Source organism: Echiichthys vipera (genome assembly GCF_963691815.1).
Source record: "Echiichthys vipera genome assembly, chromosome: 16".
NCBI lineage: Eukaryota > Metazoa > Chordata > Actinopteri > Perciformes > Trachinidae > Echiichthys > Echiichthys vipera.
The window spans coordinates 2,198,922-2,219,256 of NC_139841.1; the positions used below are offsets into that span (position 1 = coordinate 2,198,922).

General features: G+C 38.9%; 2 protein-coding genes across 2 annotated transcripts in view; one reads left to right on the plus strand and one right to left on the minus strand.

Moving 5' to 3' along the window:
- Nucleotides 1–20,335, minus strand: part of LOC310958610 (ras-specific guanine nucleotide-releasing factor RalGPS1) — a 279,502-nt gene that overhangs the window by 96,674 nt on the left and 162,493 nt on the right. Inside the window, exon 9 of the mRNA XM_083929621.1 lies at nt 12,434–12,571. Coding sequence (XP_083785747.1) covers nt 12,434–12,571 — 138 coding nt within the window. The remainder of the gene's footprint in view (nt 1–12,433; nt 12,572–20,335) is intronic.
- LOC310958611 (angiopoietin-related protein 2-like) overlaps nt 1–20,335 on the plus strand; it is a 113,151-nt gene that overhangs the window by 30,879 nt on the left and 61,937 nt on the right. The window lies entirely within an intron of this gene.

The following is a 20,335-nucleotide window of genomic DNA, read 5'->3' on the forward strand; positions in this document are numbered from 1 at the left end:
GACAACAGCTTGCCCTTCTTGGGCTGTGACGTCCATATGGAGAATGACAGGAGCCTCCACATAGGGGTATACAGAAATCCACTCACACGGATCAATATCTACTTTTCGACTCTCACCACCCTTTGGAACACAAGCTTGCCGTTATCAGAACACTGCAGCATAGAGCTGATAACGTACCCACTAGCTCACAGGCTCAAGGGGAAGAACGCAAGCACCTGAGAGGCGCCCTCACAACTTGTGGCTATCCCAGCTGGACCTTTGTTAAAACGGCAGCTGCCTCCAGAAAGAAAACCAAATTGGTTGAGAAAGAAAAAGATAACAGGAGAAACAACATAGTCATCCCATATGTGGCTGGGGTATCTGAGAAACTCAGGAGGATCTTCAACAAACACTGCATCCCTGTGTATTTCAAACCTGGTAACACACTCAGACAGAGACTAGTACATCCGAAGGACAGAACACCACACCACCACAAAAGCAACCTGGTTTATGCTGTCCAATGCAACGAGGAATGCAAAGATCTTTACATTGGAGAAACAAAACAACCACTGCATAAACGCATGGCCCAACACAGGAGAGCTAACTCCTCAGGCCTTGACTCCGCTGTCCACCTACACCTCAAGGAGAAAGCCGACTCCTTTGATGACAGCAATGTCCAAATCTTGGACAGAGAGGACAGATGGTTTGAAAGAGGAGTAAAAGAAGCCATCTATGTAAAAGTGGAAAAACCATCGCTAAACAGAGGAGGAGGCCTGAGACACCACTTATCTCCAATTTACAATGCTGCCCTTTCATCCCTTCCCAGGAGATTCAACAATCTAACCTCAAAGGACAACTGTTCACACATGGCCTCGGTGACCCCAACGACTGTCGTTCAGACTCAATCGAGCACTAACGAAGTCGAAACCAACTGCCCACCAACGACTGTCACTCTAACGACGGGCGTGGGCTTTTTGCGCACAAAGGGTTTCAGTGACATCATCGGCCTTGTGAGAGGTTAAATACCTGGATCTCCACACCAGTTAGTTGGACCAGTCCCAGCCTTGTCAGATGCGTACATGAACTGATGAAGCCTCTTGGATGAGAGGTGAAACGTCTTCCTAGACAAACAACCAGTCCAGTTGTTTTTGACTGAAATTGCTTTGAGGATAACTATGACCTGGACGAATGAGAACATTCACAAGCCTTCTAACATTAGCATTAATTGTCCAAACTGCACCACATTTCCCAGAGATGTTTGTAGTCGAGGCCTGAGGACAACTACATGCCAATATCGTCTAACAGACACAGCGCACCTACAGGCAACAGGAAATCAGACTTATATGAAAAAATGTATCAGATTTACATGAAAGTCTAGGGATTAAACTTCTTAGTCGCCACAACGGATTTCCTTTAATTAGACTCAGCACTTAAAGTTTCAAGTGGGTCGTTATTATATTTGAAATACATTTATTTCTATGAAAAATATTATTGCATTTTTTCCTGAAGCATAGCAAGAATATCACTGAATATATATCCACTATAATAAACGCTACATTATAAGTATTATTAGTAATAATCAATCAAACCAACTTTATTAATAAAAGGCTTCTTAACACTGCAGCTCAGCAAGTGTCGGCTCTTTCATGTCACGGCGCTACAATGAAGAGGCTGTTTGTTTTGTTTCCATCATTGACACAATCTTTTCTGCTGATTTGGTCATCGTTTAACGACAGTAGGTCAATCATGTGCATAACTTGCTCAGTTTAGAGACCAACAGTGGAACAAGTGTCTAAAAGTTTGGATCTTTATGGCTTTGAAAATTGAGCATGAACTTGCTGCAGTGCAACAGACTACTGTTACCGACTGAGGAACGGGTGAGCAATAATGTATTTTTTGGTTTTCTATTTTGGAGCTATCAAGTTAACGTGAGGATTGATTTTTTTTTAGAAACAATTAGATTTGGTGTTGTGTTTATAAAACGACTCGCGCTGTGCCACAGTCGTTATATGACTCCATCTGACTGGGGAGACAGGCACGTCGTTAGACCTGGGCATTCAGGGCTATAATCCGGACCTTTGTGCTGTCTAATAAAAAAAAAAAAAACATGATGATGAAAATAGCCCAGTACAGTAGGCTTGTATGTGGTTGCATTACCAGCAGCCACAGATGCAACATTGTAGCAGTGAAAACTGCAACATTCTGACGTGCCCACGCTGACAAGTGATGGTCTAAAAAACAATTTTGTTCGGTTCCTGACCTTCGACCGACCCTGTCAATTTATGTGTGACCCAAATAGTTTTATGAGCTTGGGGAAGAAATAATAAAAAAAAAAATGTAAATACACAAATAAGAAGTTGAGACGAACTATAATTCCGTTTTTATCGAGCACGTCTTCATCCTGTACAGGGATGAGCGCATTCTCTCTATTTTAATGAAAACAACGGCTTCAACGGATCCAACATGGGATCTGCGCACAGACGACTGGATATACGGGATCGTTGTCAATGTCATACGGTCGTGGGAGAAAGATGGACATATGCAATACATCTCCATTGTTTGACCATGCAACAGCCTGACAAACAAAACCGTAAGTCGAGCAGGGCACTTGTTAATTTGTGTCTGCAGCAGGCAAAGACGACACTGCGGCCACGTCAGCCGCCGATTGAAAAAAACATGTCAAGCCGGCCGCCACTTAGTATCTGTTGCACGTCTATTACTGCACTTACGGTCGGTGCCCGACTTGGCCAAAGTGGAGGGGAAAGCAGATTTTTATACCCTGTGCAAATTTCCTGATTTTAAAGAATGAATTAAAATTATTCCATAGGAGACTGATATTTGCCAATATTTTCAATGGATTCTTGTTAACAGTGACTCTGACTATCATTGTGGAAAATATCAAGACATTATACTGCATGGTTTTATAATAAATTAGATTCAAAACCCCTCCCAGTGTTAAAGTGCATATTGGCGAATGGATAATTGCCTGATTTTAAAGAATTAATTAAAATTATTCCATAGGAGGTTTGCTAATATTTTCAATGGATTCTTGTTAACAGTGACTATGACTATCATTGTGGAAAATATCAAGACATTTTACTGCATTGTTTTATAATAAATTAGATTCAAAACCTCTCCCAGTGTTAAAGTGCATATTGGCGAATGGATAATTTCCTGATTTTAAAGAATTAATTAAAATTATTCCATAGGAGGTTTGCTAATATTTTCAAAGGATTCTCTGTTCGGCTCTATGTGCCCTGCGATAAACTGGCGTCCTGTCCGGGGTGTACCCCGCCTCACACCCGATGTCAGCTGGGATAGGCTCCAGCCCCCCGCGACCCCGACAGGGACAAGCGGTTGAAGATGAATGAATGAATGAATTCTTGTTTACAGTGACTTTGACTATCCGTCTAGAAAATATCAAGACATTTTACTGTATGGTTTCATAATAAATTAGATTCAAAGCCCCTCCCAGTGTTAAAGTGCATACTGGCGAATGGATAATTTCCTGATTTTAGAGAATTAATTAAATTTATTTCATAGGAGGTTTGCTAATATTTTCAATGGATTCTTGTTCACAGGGACCCTGACTATCACTATGGAAAATATCAAAACATTTTACTGTATGGTTTCATAATAAATTAGATTCAAAATCCCTCGCAGTGTCAAATTTCATATTGGCTGGATGCTTTCCTCCTGATTAAGACAGAGGTTTGCTCATTTGGTTTCTTTATTGAAAACCCCAAGAAAGTCTTTAGTAGTCAAAAAATAAAATCCAACTTTCAAATCCAATTTACATATATATTTTTTTTCTAAACAATGTCATAGGCCAACTAGTATCAAATCAAAACAAAAAGAATTGCAATTTTTTACAGTAACTTTCAAATTGTCGACTTTAAATGCAAAACTGAAGCCTTTAAATGTTTTTCTTTTCTTTCGGTTTAAACATAGGTACATTTCCAATAGTAAAAACTCTCAAGATAGACAAAAATGTTATAAATAATGTTTGAAAATAGGTAAGTTGTAAGATCTGACAACTGTCAAAGTGTCGACGTGTAATTCACTTTTGAGCACTTTGTGCTCCACCAACGTGGTCTCCCTGAATAAAATGTTTCACCTCAAGTGCTATTTGTTTGCTCACATTTGGAACACTGCCAGATGTCATCATTCCCGGTAGCAGTTCATGTGGGATGATACCACTCTTAGCACAGTGAACACTGAACCATCAGCTCTTTGTAATGACCTGTTCTGCAAACACAGTGTACTGGTACTGTAGTTTTTGTGATATTTGACTCAGCTTGTCTGTCTTCGACATTCATTCCAAATGTGATGATGTTTCTTGTTAAAGACTTGTACAGTTGTGCCCTCATCCTACTTTATTGAATATGCACTGTTCTAGTTGATGCATATGCAAAGGCTATTGCAAACACTCAATTCAATTCAATTCAATTCAATTTTATTTATAGTGTCGAATCATAACAAAAGTTATCTCAGGACACTTTACAGAGTAGGTAAAGACCACACTCAATGACTTATTTATGATTTACATAGACCCAACAATTCCTCTGTAGAGTACGGTGGCAACGAAAACCTTCCCTATAACAGGCAGGAACATCAGACAGACCCAGCTCTGTAGAGGACGGCCATCTGTCTTGACCGGTTGGGGAGGAAGAAAAGGAGAGAGAAACAGAGAAAAGACACACAGATGGACAGAGAGAGACAGACACACTTCCAGAGATGCAAGCAAAGCCTAACAGTAACTATAATAATATTTATAGTAATGTGAATATAACGTATATGTTAAGACAGTTAATACAACAAAAAAGTAGAAACAAGCACAGCTAAGGTGACAGAATATGAAAATGATAATCATTATGGTGGCAAACATGATCAATGATGAGTAGTGGCAATAGCAGCACTCCACAGTTACTGAAATTTGTTTGCTGCTGCACTGCTGGTTGCAAAACTTCGAAACTGTCAGCCTGTGGCCTTAGCAGCCAGGACAGTGCCTGCAATGTTCTTGGGTCCAGAGGGCTACGTTGGCTGTCATAAACGGCGAGTTGATTGTCACTGCAAAACACATTGCTGACTGTTATCCAGTGGCTCTGTCTGATGTTTAACATCTGAACAAATTTCTTTTCAGGAGTCCGCACAATCCCTCCTCGTTCAATTGCGCTAAACGGTAAAACAGATTGAAATCCTTCAAGGTGGTCATGATCCTCGGCCATGAGGTAGCTGGCTTGATCAATGGCATCACTGGTCAACCAGTAGTCACGGTGAAGGATTTTTTGCAGTGTATTTATCTTTACTGGTCGGGAAAGCCTTCTTGAAATATTTTTTCCTGTAGCACTGGAGTTTTTCCAAATAGGCCCTTCAACATTGGATTTTCTCCTTTTTATATGCTGCACTGCTGCTTTCTGTGAATACAGACAACACAATTACTTATACTGCAGGTTATTTCTACATAACCACAAAATGATACTGTTCTTTAATTTGTGTGATATTTTAGTGTATTAAGTGTCGGTTTCATGGGATGTGAGAAAAATAAATAAATGTCACCTGAGGGTTGACCATGGCTGTCGTTGCCTTTTTTGCATCTTCGAGTTTGTCTCCTTGTCTACTGGTGGACCACTCAGTATTAGCTTGCAGGCCCTTTCCATTTCTTTTGTTGTTTTTTCATCATTATTTACAAGATTAATTTTGAAGGGTGGCCATGTTTCCTTTATGCAAATGTACTGTTTGATGGTTGTGGCTATTATGTCTGCACATAGTGGCAGAGGAAAATTGAAAATTCCAGAGCTAATAGCCGGAATGGCGACAGAAAATAGAGTGTGTTCTTCTGCCTTCTCCAGTACACTCCAGATTACCTTTTCCAGCATCGGCTTTGCAACATAAACCATTTGTGGTGTTGGGTGACTCCTTAGGCATGACCCCACTGCATGAATGATTTTGGAGCATGACAGGTTTCCTGAGTCGGTAACAACAGCTTCTCCCGTTGGTCATTTTCAAATGAAGATGAACATTCATCCTCTTGTTCCAAAGGTGGAGACAGATGAATTTCTTCAACATCACTGTCATCCTTTGTAGTTAAAAAGGCACAGAAAGTAATTTGAATTTATAGCCTAACAACTTATATATAATGCAATCAGACACAAGAGCATTCAAGTCACTGTAAATTAACATTAAATTGATATGGCACAGTGTCAGTACATCAGTAATAGTCAAATTTTCTGAAGTAGTAGGAACTGAAAACATAATTTCATGTTATAAACAGCAATATATCCACTTATTGTTCTGCTAATATCTTACAATGACAGCACTGGATCTTACATCTGTAACTAAACATTTCAGTATCACATTGGTATACAACCTAAGATAAATATCAATAATCAAATAGTGTCTGACTCACTGTACAGTGGCCACTCGAACAATAATTTGTATTGCTTCAAATTGTATATGAAAAAAGTAATGGCATGCGTAACAATAACAAAATGTTTTCACTGTAAAATTTTTACCAAAGAATTTACCAAGGAGGCGATTTGTTCTCAGCATCTGTCCCTTTTAAGTTGCTCTTTATCCCTGAGGTGTCCTATAAAAACGTCACAATAGTTTTATATTCATTTCTCTATCCTATTATCATTTGTAGCATATATTAAAATTTTCAAAATAACATGTATATATACTGATAATTTAAACTAAATACCTTCCAAAGATGTGCAGCAGCGTTATAACGTTTTTGGTGATTCACTGATGTATTGGGCACTTCCAGGCTTTTGCAGACAACTCCCCAAAGGCAATCAGCATTGTAATAACTGCTAACCTTTATATTGGTCCCAGGTTGTGACAATTCTTCAATACTTTTCAGTATTTGTTCCAGGCTTTTGGAAGTTCTCCTTGTCTTGAAAATTATATATATACATTTCAATAGGATCACAATAACAACTTGTATTATATCACACACATTATTGTGTAATTGAACAGTCATTACAAGAGTGAAGACCCTTATTTTTCCAAAGTTGTTAGTTAAGTGAAATACTTGCCTTTCCAAATGTGGCAAAGGCGCAGAATCTGGAAAAAAAATACATATATAGTTATATATGATTCAAGCCCTTCTTAGAGTGAATAGACATTTAAAGTAAAATATTTCTGTCAAATATAATAATTGGATTAAAAAACGTTTTGTTTTTTTAAACATTATCTTGAATTGCTCTATTTATTTGATAATAATTAGTTGAACTAACTCAATTACATTATATTGAATAGCTTTATTTATTTTATAATAAGTCGTTGGACTAACTCTTTCTGTTATTCAGATTATATTGCTCTGTATTTTAGAGCAGAAATGTAATTGTAAAGTTATGAAACCAATACCCCAATGTATGTTTCATGTTAGAAATAGATGTAATGGATAACGTAGCCTAATTTGTTTCACTGACACTGTATACACTCATACCGGTGTTACAACACAATAATAGAGAGCCCCCCCCCCCCCCCGATACATAAACACACAAACACACACACACTCTCTAATACAAGACTTTAGGGTAATTAGCATCTTACCTGTCCCTTGGATTACTCATTCTTTCGTTGAAGTTGGGCACATATTTCTTTGTCTTCAGCAAATTAACAAACTTTACTTTAAGTCCGACGCTGCAATTACCACCAGACCGTTGTAGAAATAAAGTGATTGACATAATGTTCAACCTCATACATATTTAAATTAGACTGGAGACGCAAAACCAGCACAATAATAAACAAAGAAGTGAGTCAACACCAAATCTACAATTTCTCCTCAGGGCAACAAGGGCCCTGTTTCAGAAGAAGATATTTTGCTCATGGAAAATACCCCGATTTTCACTGTGCTTATTTGTTAAGTTATAAAATGATAAAAATGTAACATTCTAGAGGATATATTACAAAGAATGTTCTGAAACGCTGGATGTGGGTGGAGATGCCACTGTCACTGTTACTCATATATACTATCACTAGTTTAATAAACTATAAAATTTGTAGCTGTATTGTAGCTGCTATTGCCACTACTCATCATTGATCATGTTTGCCACCATAATTATTATCATTTTCATATTCTGTCACTTTAGCTGTGCTTGTTTCTACTATTCTGTTGTATTAACTGCCTTAACATATACGTCATATTCACATTACTATAAATATTATAGTTACTGTTAGGCTTTGCTTGCATCTCTGGAAGTGTGTCTGTCTGTCTCTCCCTGTCCATCTGTGTGTCTTTTCTCTCTTTCTCTCTCCTTTTCTTCCTCCCCAACCGGTCAAGACAGATGGCCGTCCTCCACAGAGCTGGGTCTGTCTGACGTTCCTGCCTGTTATAGGGAAGGTTTTCGTTGCCACTGTACTCTACAGAGGAATTGTTGGGTCTATGTAAATCATAAATAAGTCATTGAGTGTGGTCTTTACCTACTCTGTAAAGTGTCCTGAGATAACTTTTGTTATGATTTGACACTATAAATAAAATTGAATTGGATTGAATAGATGCTGCAGTTATGGTTGCTCTTTCACATAGAGAAAATCTAAAACAGTCATAGTAATTTGTTGATGTAAAACAATCATTCTGAAGATTTTCTAATGTCTTCATGTTTCTTTTGATATGAAAATAACAGAGGAACCTTAAAATCAAATATCAATCAATCATCTGTCCGTAGACACCCCAATGTCAAGTCTGGCATTTCAGAAGTTATCCAAATGTGTGTTCGTAGCTGGTAATGGCACACCTGCTCTTTAAGCCACAGTCACAGTTTGCTGTATAAAAAAAATGTAGGGCAAGAGATAGAAGCTGTTATAGAACAAGTGTAATTCTCAGAAAGGGCTGCACCCACTGTTCCAGTCCTGAAAACATATTAAAAGGCATGCATTTTGGGAATAAAGAGCAACAGTAACTAACTCCAAAAATGGAGGACAGGATGTTGACCTGAGGAGAGAAATACACTAAGTTAGAGATAAAATTAAGATATTATACCTGATGAAGACTGTGTGTCACAGTAAACATAAAGAATTGTTAAAATACACAAAGCAACAAACCATACAAACTAACAGAATACAGCCAAGTGAGATCTGATGAAGCGATCAATGCACTAAAAAAGGCACAAAAAAAAACCTGGCCCAAAACAGCGACATTATATACCATAAAAGACACATTGATAGTGCTTATGAAACATTTATTACTCTGTTTAAGTAACTTTATGATAAAATCTGTCCAATCGAAGAATAAAACAGAAAACCAATACATACTAAATGTCCATGGATTGCAAAGGAATTACAAAATGCCTTCAAAATTTAAAAAAGGCACTATACAGAGATTTTACGAGAGAACTAATGATTCAGAAAATAAATAAAAAAGTACAAAAATAAGATAACTTATATTATAAGAGGAAGCAAGAAATATTATTATAAGAAATGATTAGATCATAACAAAAAACTATAAAAAAATAATATGAAGTATACTTAATGGTATTATAAGAAATGACCCAGGGAAAACAAACTAACCGAAATATTTTATTGATAAGAAAATTATAATATGAAGGATTTAGCTAACAGCTTTAATAAGTTTTTGTAAATGTTGGATCAGACCTGGGCAAACAAATCCTTGATCCAGGGGCCTCTGGAGAAACTCCTGAGAATGTATTGGGGACAAATCCCTATCATTATTATAATACTATAATTATAAACACAGTGAGAGTGAGTTCTAGTAATCTTTCAGTTTACTGTGTGAGTGTGTTTAGGGAATTGAAAATGTTGCAGTGAAGCTCAAAGACAATGATAGCCGACAACAACAAAATTAAGGAATAATTTTAATTAAGTCTTGAAAATCAGGAAATTATCTATATGCCTTTTGACAGTGTGAGGGATTTTGGATTGAATTTATTGTAAAACCATACAGTAAAATGTCTTGATATTTTCTAGAATGATGTCACTGTGAAAAGGAATCCATTGAAAATATTAGCAAACCTCCTCTGGAATAATTTTAATTAATTTGTGAATATCAGGAAAGTATCCATTCGCCAGTATGCACTTTGACACTGGGAGGGGTTTTGAATCTAATTTATTATGAAACCATAGAGTAAAATGTTTTGATATTTTACATAATGATAGTCAGGATCACTGAGAACAGGAATCCATTAAAATATTAGCAAACCTCTTATGGGATCATTTAAATTAATTCTTGAATATCAGGAAAGTATCCATTCGCCAATATGAACTTTAACACTGGGAGGGGTTTTGATTCTTATTTTTTATGAAACCATACAGTAAAATGTCTTGATATTTTCCATAATGATAGTCAGGATCACTGTTAACAGGAATCCATGATAAATATTAGCAAAGATCTTATGGAATAATTTTAATACATCCGCTGTTGTAACTAAACAGGCCAGATAAGGAGGAAATGACTCACTACAGTGTGTGTGACTGTTTGTGGGGCTGAGATCCCACTACAGCCACAGAAGCGAAAACTTTTTTGTTGTTGCTTTGTTTTGTTTACAAAAAGCAACGATGGAGCAGTGCAGACGTACTGTCCATATTATCTCCAGGTGTATCTCCATGTCCATATTTATGACTATGTAACAACATAGCAATGGTTGTTTGCATAGCAGCTATCAGCACCTTTCTACAGCTATGCAACATCAACAGTGAATGCCAGTTTTGCTTATCCCTGTACTTCTCAGCAGGGGGGGTGCTTAAGTTCTCTCTAGGAGCCAAAACGCATGCTAAAGTGTCCTCAGCCAAAAAGTGTGCTAAAGTGTCCTCTAGAAGCCGGCGGCAAGCTTGCCGCAGCTAGGCGCGGTGCGGTTGCACTCACACTGGTCAAAGGAACTAGGCTTTACCTGTAAAACCAGTTTGGGCACGGTACGGATGGACAGTGTGAGTGCGACCTTAGAGCCAAAACGTGTGCTAAAGTGTCCTCATGGAGCCAAAACGTGTGCTAAAGTGTCCTCTAGGAGCCAAAACACGTGCTAAGGTGCCTGCCCTGTAGGAGCCAATACGTGTGTTAAAGTGCCCTCCTGGAGCCAAATCACATGCTAAAGTGTCTTCTTGGGGCGCAATCACACTGTCCATCCGTACGGGCCCCGTGTTTTAGGCTACTTGTCAAAATGTGTGCTAAAGTGTCCTCATGGAGCCAAAACGTCTGTTAAAGTGCTCTCTAGGAACCAAAACGCGTGCTGAAGTGTGATGCAGCGCATACGTGTTTCCATCAATTAGCCTGGCCGTGGCGGGGCCTCAAATTTCGTCCCAACGCCATAAACCAGGAAGTGGTCTTTAACATGACCAGACATTGTCCAATCTGTCCCAAACGTCTCAGGCACGATTGGACTCTCGGCCTAAACACATCTATGTGACAATACTACGTATCGTCATAGCACCCCCTGCTGGTAACAGGAAATCACATCTTTTATACTTTGATGTCTTAGGTCTGACTGGTTCATCACATCCTCCTCAAAAGTGGAGATGTGAGCCATGAACACGTATGTAGGACAATTTTGAATCGTAGTCATAGCGCCCCCTACTGGCGACAGGAAGTTACATTTAATATATTTTGATGTTCATCACATTTCCCAGACATGATTAGAGTCGAGGCCTGAGGACAACTACATTCCAATATTGACAAACAGACACAGCGCCACCTACTGGCAACATGAAATCTTATATGACAAAATGATTTAGATTTGCATGAAATTCTCAATATCTAAAGCACACTGTCGCGAGTGCTGGCGATCAGCCACCTCCTCGACATGCACCGGGTGCGAGGGCCCGTTCATTGCTGCTTGCAGCTTTAATTTATCTTTCTGTTTATAGTGGTCAAAAGGACGTTAACACCGGTGAATTAGCTGTGTGCTTCTCTCTGCTCTAGTCGTAAACCCCGATCTCCTCGCTGTAAACACTGGGAGCTTTTTCTTCGTCCACATTAACATCAATGCTGTCAAAACCTCCAGGACACTACTTCAGTACTTCACAATAGGCTCCAAAATAGACCGTAAAGTCTTCTTCATTTCCATTTTTAATGTAAACCACCACCTCAGGCTGAACATGGCCCAAACTGTTTTCTCTCATCAAGGTAACTTTAGTATACTAATTTGACATGTAAATGTTCATGTACAAATTTAAACTTCACTTATAGATTCTTAGAAGCGTGTAAATTAATTCTACTTGCACTACGAAAAGACTGGAAACTGCGACAGACCAGATCCGTCTGGATATGGATAATATGGGTAATAATGGTGATACAGTTATTTTATGTTTCTCTGTTCAGCATAGAGGGAGTATAACAGACAGACGTGTTGGTTTTACGTTTCTCCCATGCAGTAAAAACAATAGTGAAAAGAACAGAGCAAAAACTAAGGTGGCCCTAAAGTGCAAATCAAAACATCAAATAGAAAAACACAAAAGGAAATCATAAAACACAACAACATATATTGTGGTATCTTACCATAGTTACATGACATCTGCAGGTCTGAAATGACCCTCAGAAGGTTGTTCATCTGATTGGTTCGTTGCTCTGTCTCTATGATGCTGTCAGATGCAGGGTAGGCTGAGTCTATGTAGATCATGTCCAACAGGTAGATCCCTGGAGGAGACAAAACAAGACTGTGAATCACTTAGTGAATCCCAGCCCTCACACTAGCTTTGCTTTGACAACATGTTACTTATGGAATGACGTCCTGTTGACAAGAATAAGGATTCAAATCAAAACATAGCATATAAATAAACCTATTCATTTAAATGAAGGGATATACGGCGTCGAGAACTGCTTTGGCCTTCATGCAAGCTTTTATGATAGAGAACATTCATGACCAAGGATAGTGTGATATGTTCTATCTGCCTTTTGGACTTTGAGATAACTTCAATTCAATTTTATTTACAGTGCCAAATCATAACAGAATTCATCTCAAGACGCTTTATATATAGAGTAGGTGAAGACCACACTCTATGACTTATTTATAATTTACATAGACCCAACTTGTGTGCAGTACCGACATTTTGTGGCTTGAAAGGAACTCAAGGTCACAAATAAATATTAAACTTGATGGTGGAGTTACAGGGACCAGAATACCCATGCTAGGTTTTTTGTTTTGAAGATACAGTATGTTTCTCTGGACACAAGGCCATCCTTACATACTGGGGCTTCTTTGATAACAGGATTTTACTTATAAATACAGATGTGTATTTCTCTGGTTTTGGATACTAGCTTAGATATTTCTGGGGTTTGGATATGCCAGAGAACGTCTTTCCGGAGCCATGCGCATGTTAAAAAAATCATTTTTAAAAGTGACAATTTCTCATTCAAGCTGAAGCTGATTTCTGGCATCTATTTCCAAGGACTATAGGAAAAACCAGAGCATTAAATGTATCAAACCATCTGTTGAGTCACCAGCTTTCCTACAATTTTTCTTAATTATTCTGCACTAACTGTTACTAAATAAAAGACTTCAAACTGAAGTTTGAGTCTCAACCCAGGATGCTACTTGATACATAGTAGACAGACAGACAGACATATGTTGCAAGCGACCAGATAGACAAGTAGTTAGGGTACAGACCACATGGGTGCAAGTGCCCTGAGCAGTGAGTCCTCAGTTCAGTTCCCTGCTGTTTAAACCAGGGATATGTCCAATTGTTTGGCAAGCAAACGGGTACAGATCCTCAGACAGCTGAGACAGGTCTTACAAACAACCACAATATGAGAGTTGAAATTTTAGCAATACCAACATTTACAAACTGGTTGTATAATAACTGTTGTTTCAGCTAAAATCACAACATCTGGCTGCTTTCCAAATTAAATTAATATTCAGTATTATACAGCTCCAGATCTATACTCATGTTGAGGTGCAAAACCTTCAGAGCATTTTTGTGACCATTGTTGGACAACATCTTTTCCACTGAAAAGCATACTATGTTAGTTCTATGAGGGTTAGCTAGGGCAGTGTGGACCAACACATTAGATGGCAAGAGACAGCATTTTGAGATAATAGGCTTTCAGATAAAATGGAATTTTCTAGAGGTCTCTAGAACAATAACAAAACACAGGGCAATGCAGTCATTGCAGTCAATGCAGTCAGTTGAGTCAATGCAGTCAGTGCAGGCAGTGCAGTCAATGCAGTCAGTGCAGTCAATGCAGTCAGTCTGTTACTACACGAGCCCTTGAGTTCGCTTTGTTAAAATTTCTTGATTTTTATTCTCTTTTTGTATGTTCTGTTTCTTCACCCTAACTCTTTGAAGTTCTGCCCTCTACAATGAGGTTATTTTCACTAGTTTTCTTCTTTTAGTTTTTTTTTGTGCTGTTTTTATCCAGCAGGACACGCTGCCTTTGTTTACTCCGGAGAACAGCTGATTGTGCTAATGCAAACCGGTGTGTGTGTGTGTGCCGGTGAAGAGAGAGTTGGGGATGAACTCAGAGCAGACTCAGAGCAGACAGCTAGTTTCTGGAAGTAAATGTAGAGTATAGCGTTTCATATTTCCTGTTGCTGGTTTGTTTCTGTAAATGCAGCACCTGAGCAAATAGAATGCCGTAATCAGTTTGCGGCACTCCTTTTTAACAACAATGTAGATGATGCGGTATTTGAAGGGGAGCCAGTGAAGTTCCTGCAGGACAGGTGTGATACGACTGATGGAGGTGGTTCTGGTTATGATCTGGACAGCAGAGTTTTGAACTAGTTGTAGTTTATGAACGGATTGCACGTGCACAGATAATTTTCTGCGCTCCGATAGAAAACACATAGCACTACTCCACTGGAGTAAAATTGTCAACTCTCTACTTCCCCGGCTTTTAAAAATATTGCGTGTTGTTGTGGCTTCGAGTACTACCTGTCATATCCCGCTTAGAGTTATATCCAATCAGCAACCAAGCTTTTTTCAGGGGGGAAAAAACAAAAGCCCGGTCAAACAGCCTTTAGGGGCGTTTTGTTGAGGCAGGCCCTGTTACAGTCAAATACCCTTAAACCGGTTATTGGACTGTAATGGAAACGCCACTATTGATACCATTGACTGGCCCTCTCGTTCCCCTTAGCTAAATCCAATTCAGCACCTATGGGACATGATGTATCGCGCATCTGGCGCTGCCAAGTACCACCACAGACTGTCCAGGAGCTCACTGATGCCCTGATCCAGGTCTGGGAGGGGATCCCCCAGGACACCATCCGCCGACACATCAGGAATGGTGTTACATAATTTTGTCTTCAACAAATATTCAATGTACATCTGTAAAGAGTTTAAATTTAAATATGTTGTTCATCAAGATGCTATGTGTGATTAAGTGTTCCTTTAATTTGTTTTGAGCAGTTAAAAAGTCAATTTCTGCTAGACAACCACAATCCATGAATAAGTCATAGAGTTTGTTATAATTTGGCACAATAAATTAACTTGAATTTAACTGAACTGAACCCTGACACATGCATCAACAGGTGACTGTGACCAAATAACGCAGGCTGTGTCCTTGATTAGAATGACAGATTTCTCTGATTTGAACATTGGTTGAAACATTATGGATAATATAAGTATACAACTCAAAATATATATATAATGAAGCATAGGTCTAATTGTTTTTAGACATTTATTGCTTAAATTCTGGAGGCATCATTTGGCCAAGTGGACTAATATGCTTACCACACAACTATAACATCCCTGGTTTGAATTAAAGGATCCTCTGTCACACCAGCAGTGGAAAACCCTGACTGTCACTATTTGGTGGGGTTTAATGTTTGACTGGCTGGTTAATTACAACTCTCTTCAACTTTTAACAGTGTTTTGTGAAATTATAATTAGTGAGCACCTAATGAGATTTTCCCCACATTTTATATCTATACACACAATACTGGTAGCCTTATTTACAAGCAACAAATCTTCCCTCCGATGCTGACGACAGAATCAAATTTTCCCTTCACCTTTCAATGTTCCCTCAAAAAGAAAGAATAGACCATAAATTCCTGATATTGACTCTGTTATACTTAAATTAAATGATATAGTCCTAGCATATGCCAAACACTCTTACACCAATTAAGTTGTGTTGTACTTTTACAAGAGTGAAAAGAGGGCTTGAAATAGTTTTGAAGGAGCTTTTCAGCATACGTTTTTATTCAAACTGCATTAAAATAAAGAAATTCTATAGTCCAACTGCCATCATTGTACTGCCTTTTATAACATGTTTCATGCTTCCAGACTTGCTAACAATGTGGACAGGGTCGCACAGACTGTGTTGCAATGGTTGGCAAGCTACAGGACCCCCGACCCCTGCCTACTGAGCCTTTAATGTAGGCTATCAATAAAGGCAAACTGCAAAATACATTTGCCAGTACATTCACATTTATCATTTTAAATTGCTCTGTGAACGTGTGGAAATAAACCCTCTGATCTTGGGTGGTGAGCACCTGACAGACAGCAGCAGGTGCACACGAGTCCAGTGCTGCCCGCAGTCACACAGCTAGTTACTGAGTGATTTCTGATACGGGAAAGTATTATTTAAAGTATTGTTGTCATAACATAAATATCTTTTCCATAACGAGCATTTATAATATGTAGGTGTCATTCATCCATGATAAGATAAAATGTGGTAACAAATGGGCAGAATAGACTTAGACTTAAAGACTGAAACTTCTCTTTATTGATCTTTTGGGATGACTCCTGCAAGGAAATTGAATTTCCAGCAGCTTACAAAAACACGAGGAAGGTATAATAAAAATACAGTATAGGATAACCAAGAAACTCTTAGCTAAACAAATACATAGAGTATAAAAAAACAATAGACAGTAAACAATAAACTCTTAGTCAAATATATATGAGGTAGATGTCAGAATAGGTAAAATAAAATCCACAGAAAATTAAATCAGATAAGTTAAATGTACGGAAAATGTATAATATTAAATATGTATGACTGTATATGACAGAAATGAGCAGCAAGATTAAATTATTGAACTTAAGTGGTGGATAAAGTTATTGCATAAAGAAAAGAATATAAGTGTGCAGGTATGTAAGAGTAGATTATTAATTGCAAAGTGAGTGGCTCCCACTTCTTCCCTTCTGTCCTCTTTATTTCCTCCTCCCCCCGAGTTAGGAGTTGTAGAGGAGAGAGAATAATGGTAAATGATGTAAAGTTTTTGAATGTTTAGAGACATGAATGTTAATAAGACTCTGTTAATTCCTTTTACCCGTGAGGTGGATGTAATTTACGTCAGGATGAGCGTTAGTTGTTCTGTTGATTACATCATGTTATGAGCAGAAATTCACGGCTAGTTATTAATGAATATCCAAAACATAAAAATGATATTCGACACAGCTGTGCACGTCAGACACATTGAGTCACATTTTGACCAAGTGTTTGTGTCGTGCTTCTGTTGTGTGTAGACTGGTCTGTGTGTGTTACAGATGTTTTCAGGTGATTTAATGAAGAGAGAAACAGTCTTAAGCCGAGCTACTCCTTTCAGATTCAGGCTTAAGCTCACTTCATCTTCACACTAGAGCTGAGGGAACGTAGAGCTCAGGGAACATAGAGCTGAGGGAACATAGAGTTGAGGGAACGTAGAGCTGAGGGAAAGTAGAGCTGAGGGAACATAGAGCTGAGGGAACGTAGAGCTGAGGGGACATAGAGCTATGGGAACGTAGAGCTGAGGGGACATAGAGCTGAGGGAACATAGAGGCGAGGGAACATAGAGCTGAGGGGACATAGAGCTGAGGGAAAATAGAGCTGAGAGAACGTAGCGCTGAGGGGACATAGAGCTGAGGGAACATAGAGGCGAGGGAACGTAGAGCTGAGGGGACATAGAGCTGAGGGAAAATAGAGCTGAGAGAACGTAGCGCTGAGGGGACATAGAGCTGAAGGAACATAGAATTGAGGGAACAGAGCTGAGGGGACATAGAGCTGAGGGAACACATGGAACATAGGGCTGAGAAAACATACAGCTGAGGGAACAAAGAGCTTTGGGAACATAGGGCTTAGGGTTCATAGAGCTAAGGGGACATAGAGCTGAGGGAACACAGGGCTGAGGGAACATAGAACTAAGAGAACACAGAGCAGAGAGAACACAGGGTTAAGGGAACATAGGGCTGAGGGAACATAAGGCTGAAGGAACATCAATCTGTAGGACCTCCAGAGGAAGTGCTGTTTAAGGAATTCTTTGTGTCTGGTTGTCTGCTCAGCGTCACAGTGAGGGAGCCGTAGATAAGACATTTGTATGCTTGTTTCGATAGGAGATAAGGTGTGGTTTACAACCTCGGGCCCTCCTAGGGTAATAAAAAGGACCAGAACTCCCAAAAGAAGGACCCCTTTTGACATAAATCAACGTCAAATCTGACCGCAATTCGAACTGGAGGAGCTGTCTCTGGGAGACAGATGGACTTTCATTAGTAAAATATAAGCAACAGAACTTTGTGTAGAAGTTTGGAAAACAGTTAAGTTCGATGTTTCATTGCAACTGGCTGTTCAAAGACATTCTTGCAAGTGTGTAACAGTATATGCATTATTTGTATCTTGTTGTGATTATGTTTATGTGGTTTCAGAAGTGCAAAGTCTCTATCTAATTCCTGAAATATTTTGTGTTTTAATAATATGCCCGTCACTCAGTATCTGCATCTGTTAAAACTGTCTGCTTAAAGATTTTTAGTTAAATTGAATATCAAGAAGATTAATAACAGAAAATCAACCAGAGATAGTTTAATCTTCACTGTTAGAATTCTGGCATGAAAAGCAGTTGATTCGCTCAGAGCCAAAGGGTTAAGTATAGTAAACCCCCCCCTTTTCTTTCAACTGTCAGATAAAGGAACAGACAGAGGTGGCTCTCACTCTCTCTGCAACTTCCCTCTGCACCTCTTCGCACCTCTGACCCCCTTTTGTTACTTCACCTCCTGCACTTACCTCTTCTCCCCTCTTCGTTCCCTTTGTTCTTTTGTCTAACTTTGTTAACCCAAAGTTACTAAGAGACATTGTTTTCTTACTTAAGTATTTTCATTTATTTATCTATTTTTACTGCGCACCTTTATAAGTTTCTACGACACGTTTTTATTTTTCCTAAGTATAGTAAAACCTCTCGTGCCGTCTTTTCCTTTTTGTCCGGTCGACAAATTGCATCAAACCTTAGTTCAGAACCGGTCAGAACATTTTTGTCAACCCAAAACAACCTCCAGAAGCCAGCCACCTGAAGAGCCGGGACGGGAGTAGACGAGCCTGTCGATCCAACCGCGCAGCTGACCCAGTCTACAGAACCAGAACTAATGTCCGCCAAACACCGGGAAGCGGACCTATGAACCTGAATCGGTACTGTAAGACGCCAGGGCGACTGTAATATCAACGGCAAAGTAAGGTTGGCCTTTTAATGCAACTCTTGGTTAAAGGTTGGTGACAGTTAAATTCTGATCCGAGTTCTGTTGACAGACTAATTAGACCAAAGTCCGCCAGTAATATTATAAACCAGCCCCTTAGGCCTGAATCCCTCTGGTCTTAAGCTTCTTATATCCACATTTAACCTTTTTTTCACTTGTCTATTCAGTGTTGCACTATCCTGTATTCACCTTGTTAGGTAGTCAAATAAATGTTTATAACCTTACGTCGTTGTGAAAGTCGTCCGTTCTGTGCAGAAAGTGTTGGTCATCGATAAAGGCTGTGGTACGAATTAACGCGTTCAAGACGAGACTGAAAATTTAAATAATCAATTACTTTAAATAACTAACAGGTATTAAACCTTCACCAAAGTTTAATAAACATCCTGTCTTATTTCGGTGTGGTGCCCTACTCCGAGGTAAAATCAATCCTAAATTTTAACGAGTTGAGCTAATTCATAATTAATTCAGCGACTACTATATTCTAGCCATAATAAAAGTAGGCTTAATCTCCTACAAATCAGAGGGAACATAGGGCTGAGGGAGCAAGGGGCTGAGGGAACAATGTTAAGAGCTCAAATAAATATGACTTGAATGTTTTCTGTATAAAAAGCTAGAAAAAAGAAGAAGATTGGGTAGAAAAAAGGAGCATCCCTGAAAGGCTCAGTCGTTCACAAGCAAGGATGGAGCGAGGTTCACCACTTTGTGAACAACTGTTTGAGCAAATAGTCCAACAGTTTAAGAACAACAATTCTTAACGTACAATTGCAAGGAATTTAGGGATTTAATCATCTACAGTCCATAATATCACCAAAAGATTCAGAGAATCTGGAGAAATCTCTGCACTTAAACAGCAAGGCTGAGAACCAACATCGAATAACTGTGACCTTTAATCCTTCAGGCGGCACTGCATTAAAAACCAACATCATTCTGTAAATGATATGACCACCTGAACTCAGGAACACTTCAGAAAACCATTGTCAGTTAACACAGTTCATCACTACCTCTACAAGTGCAAGTTAAAACTACC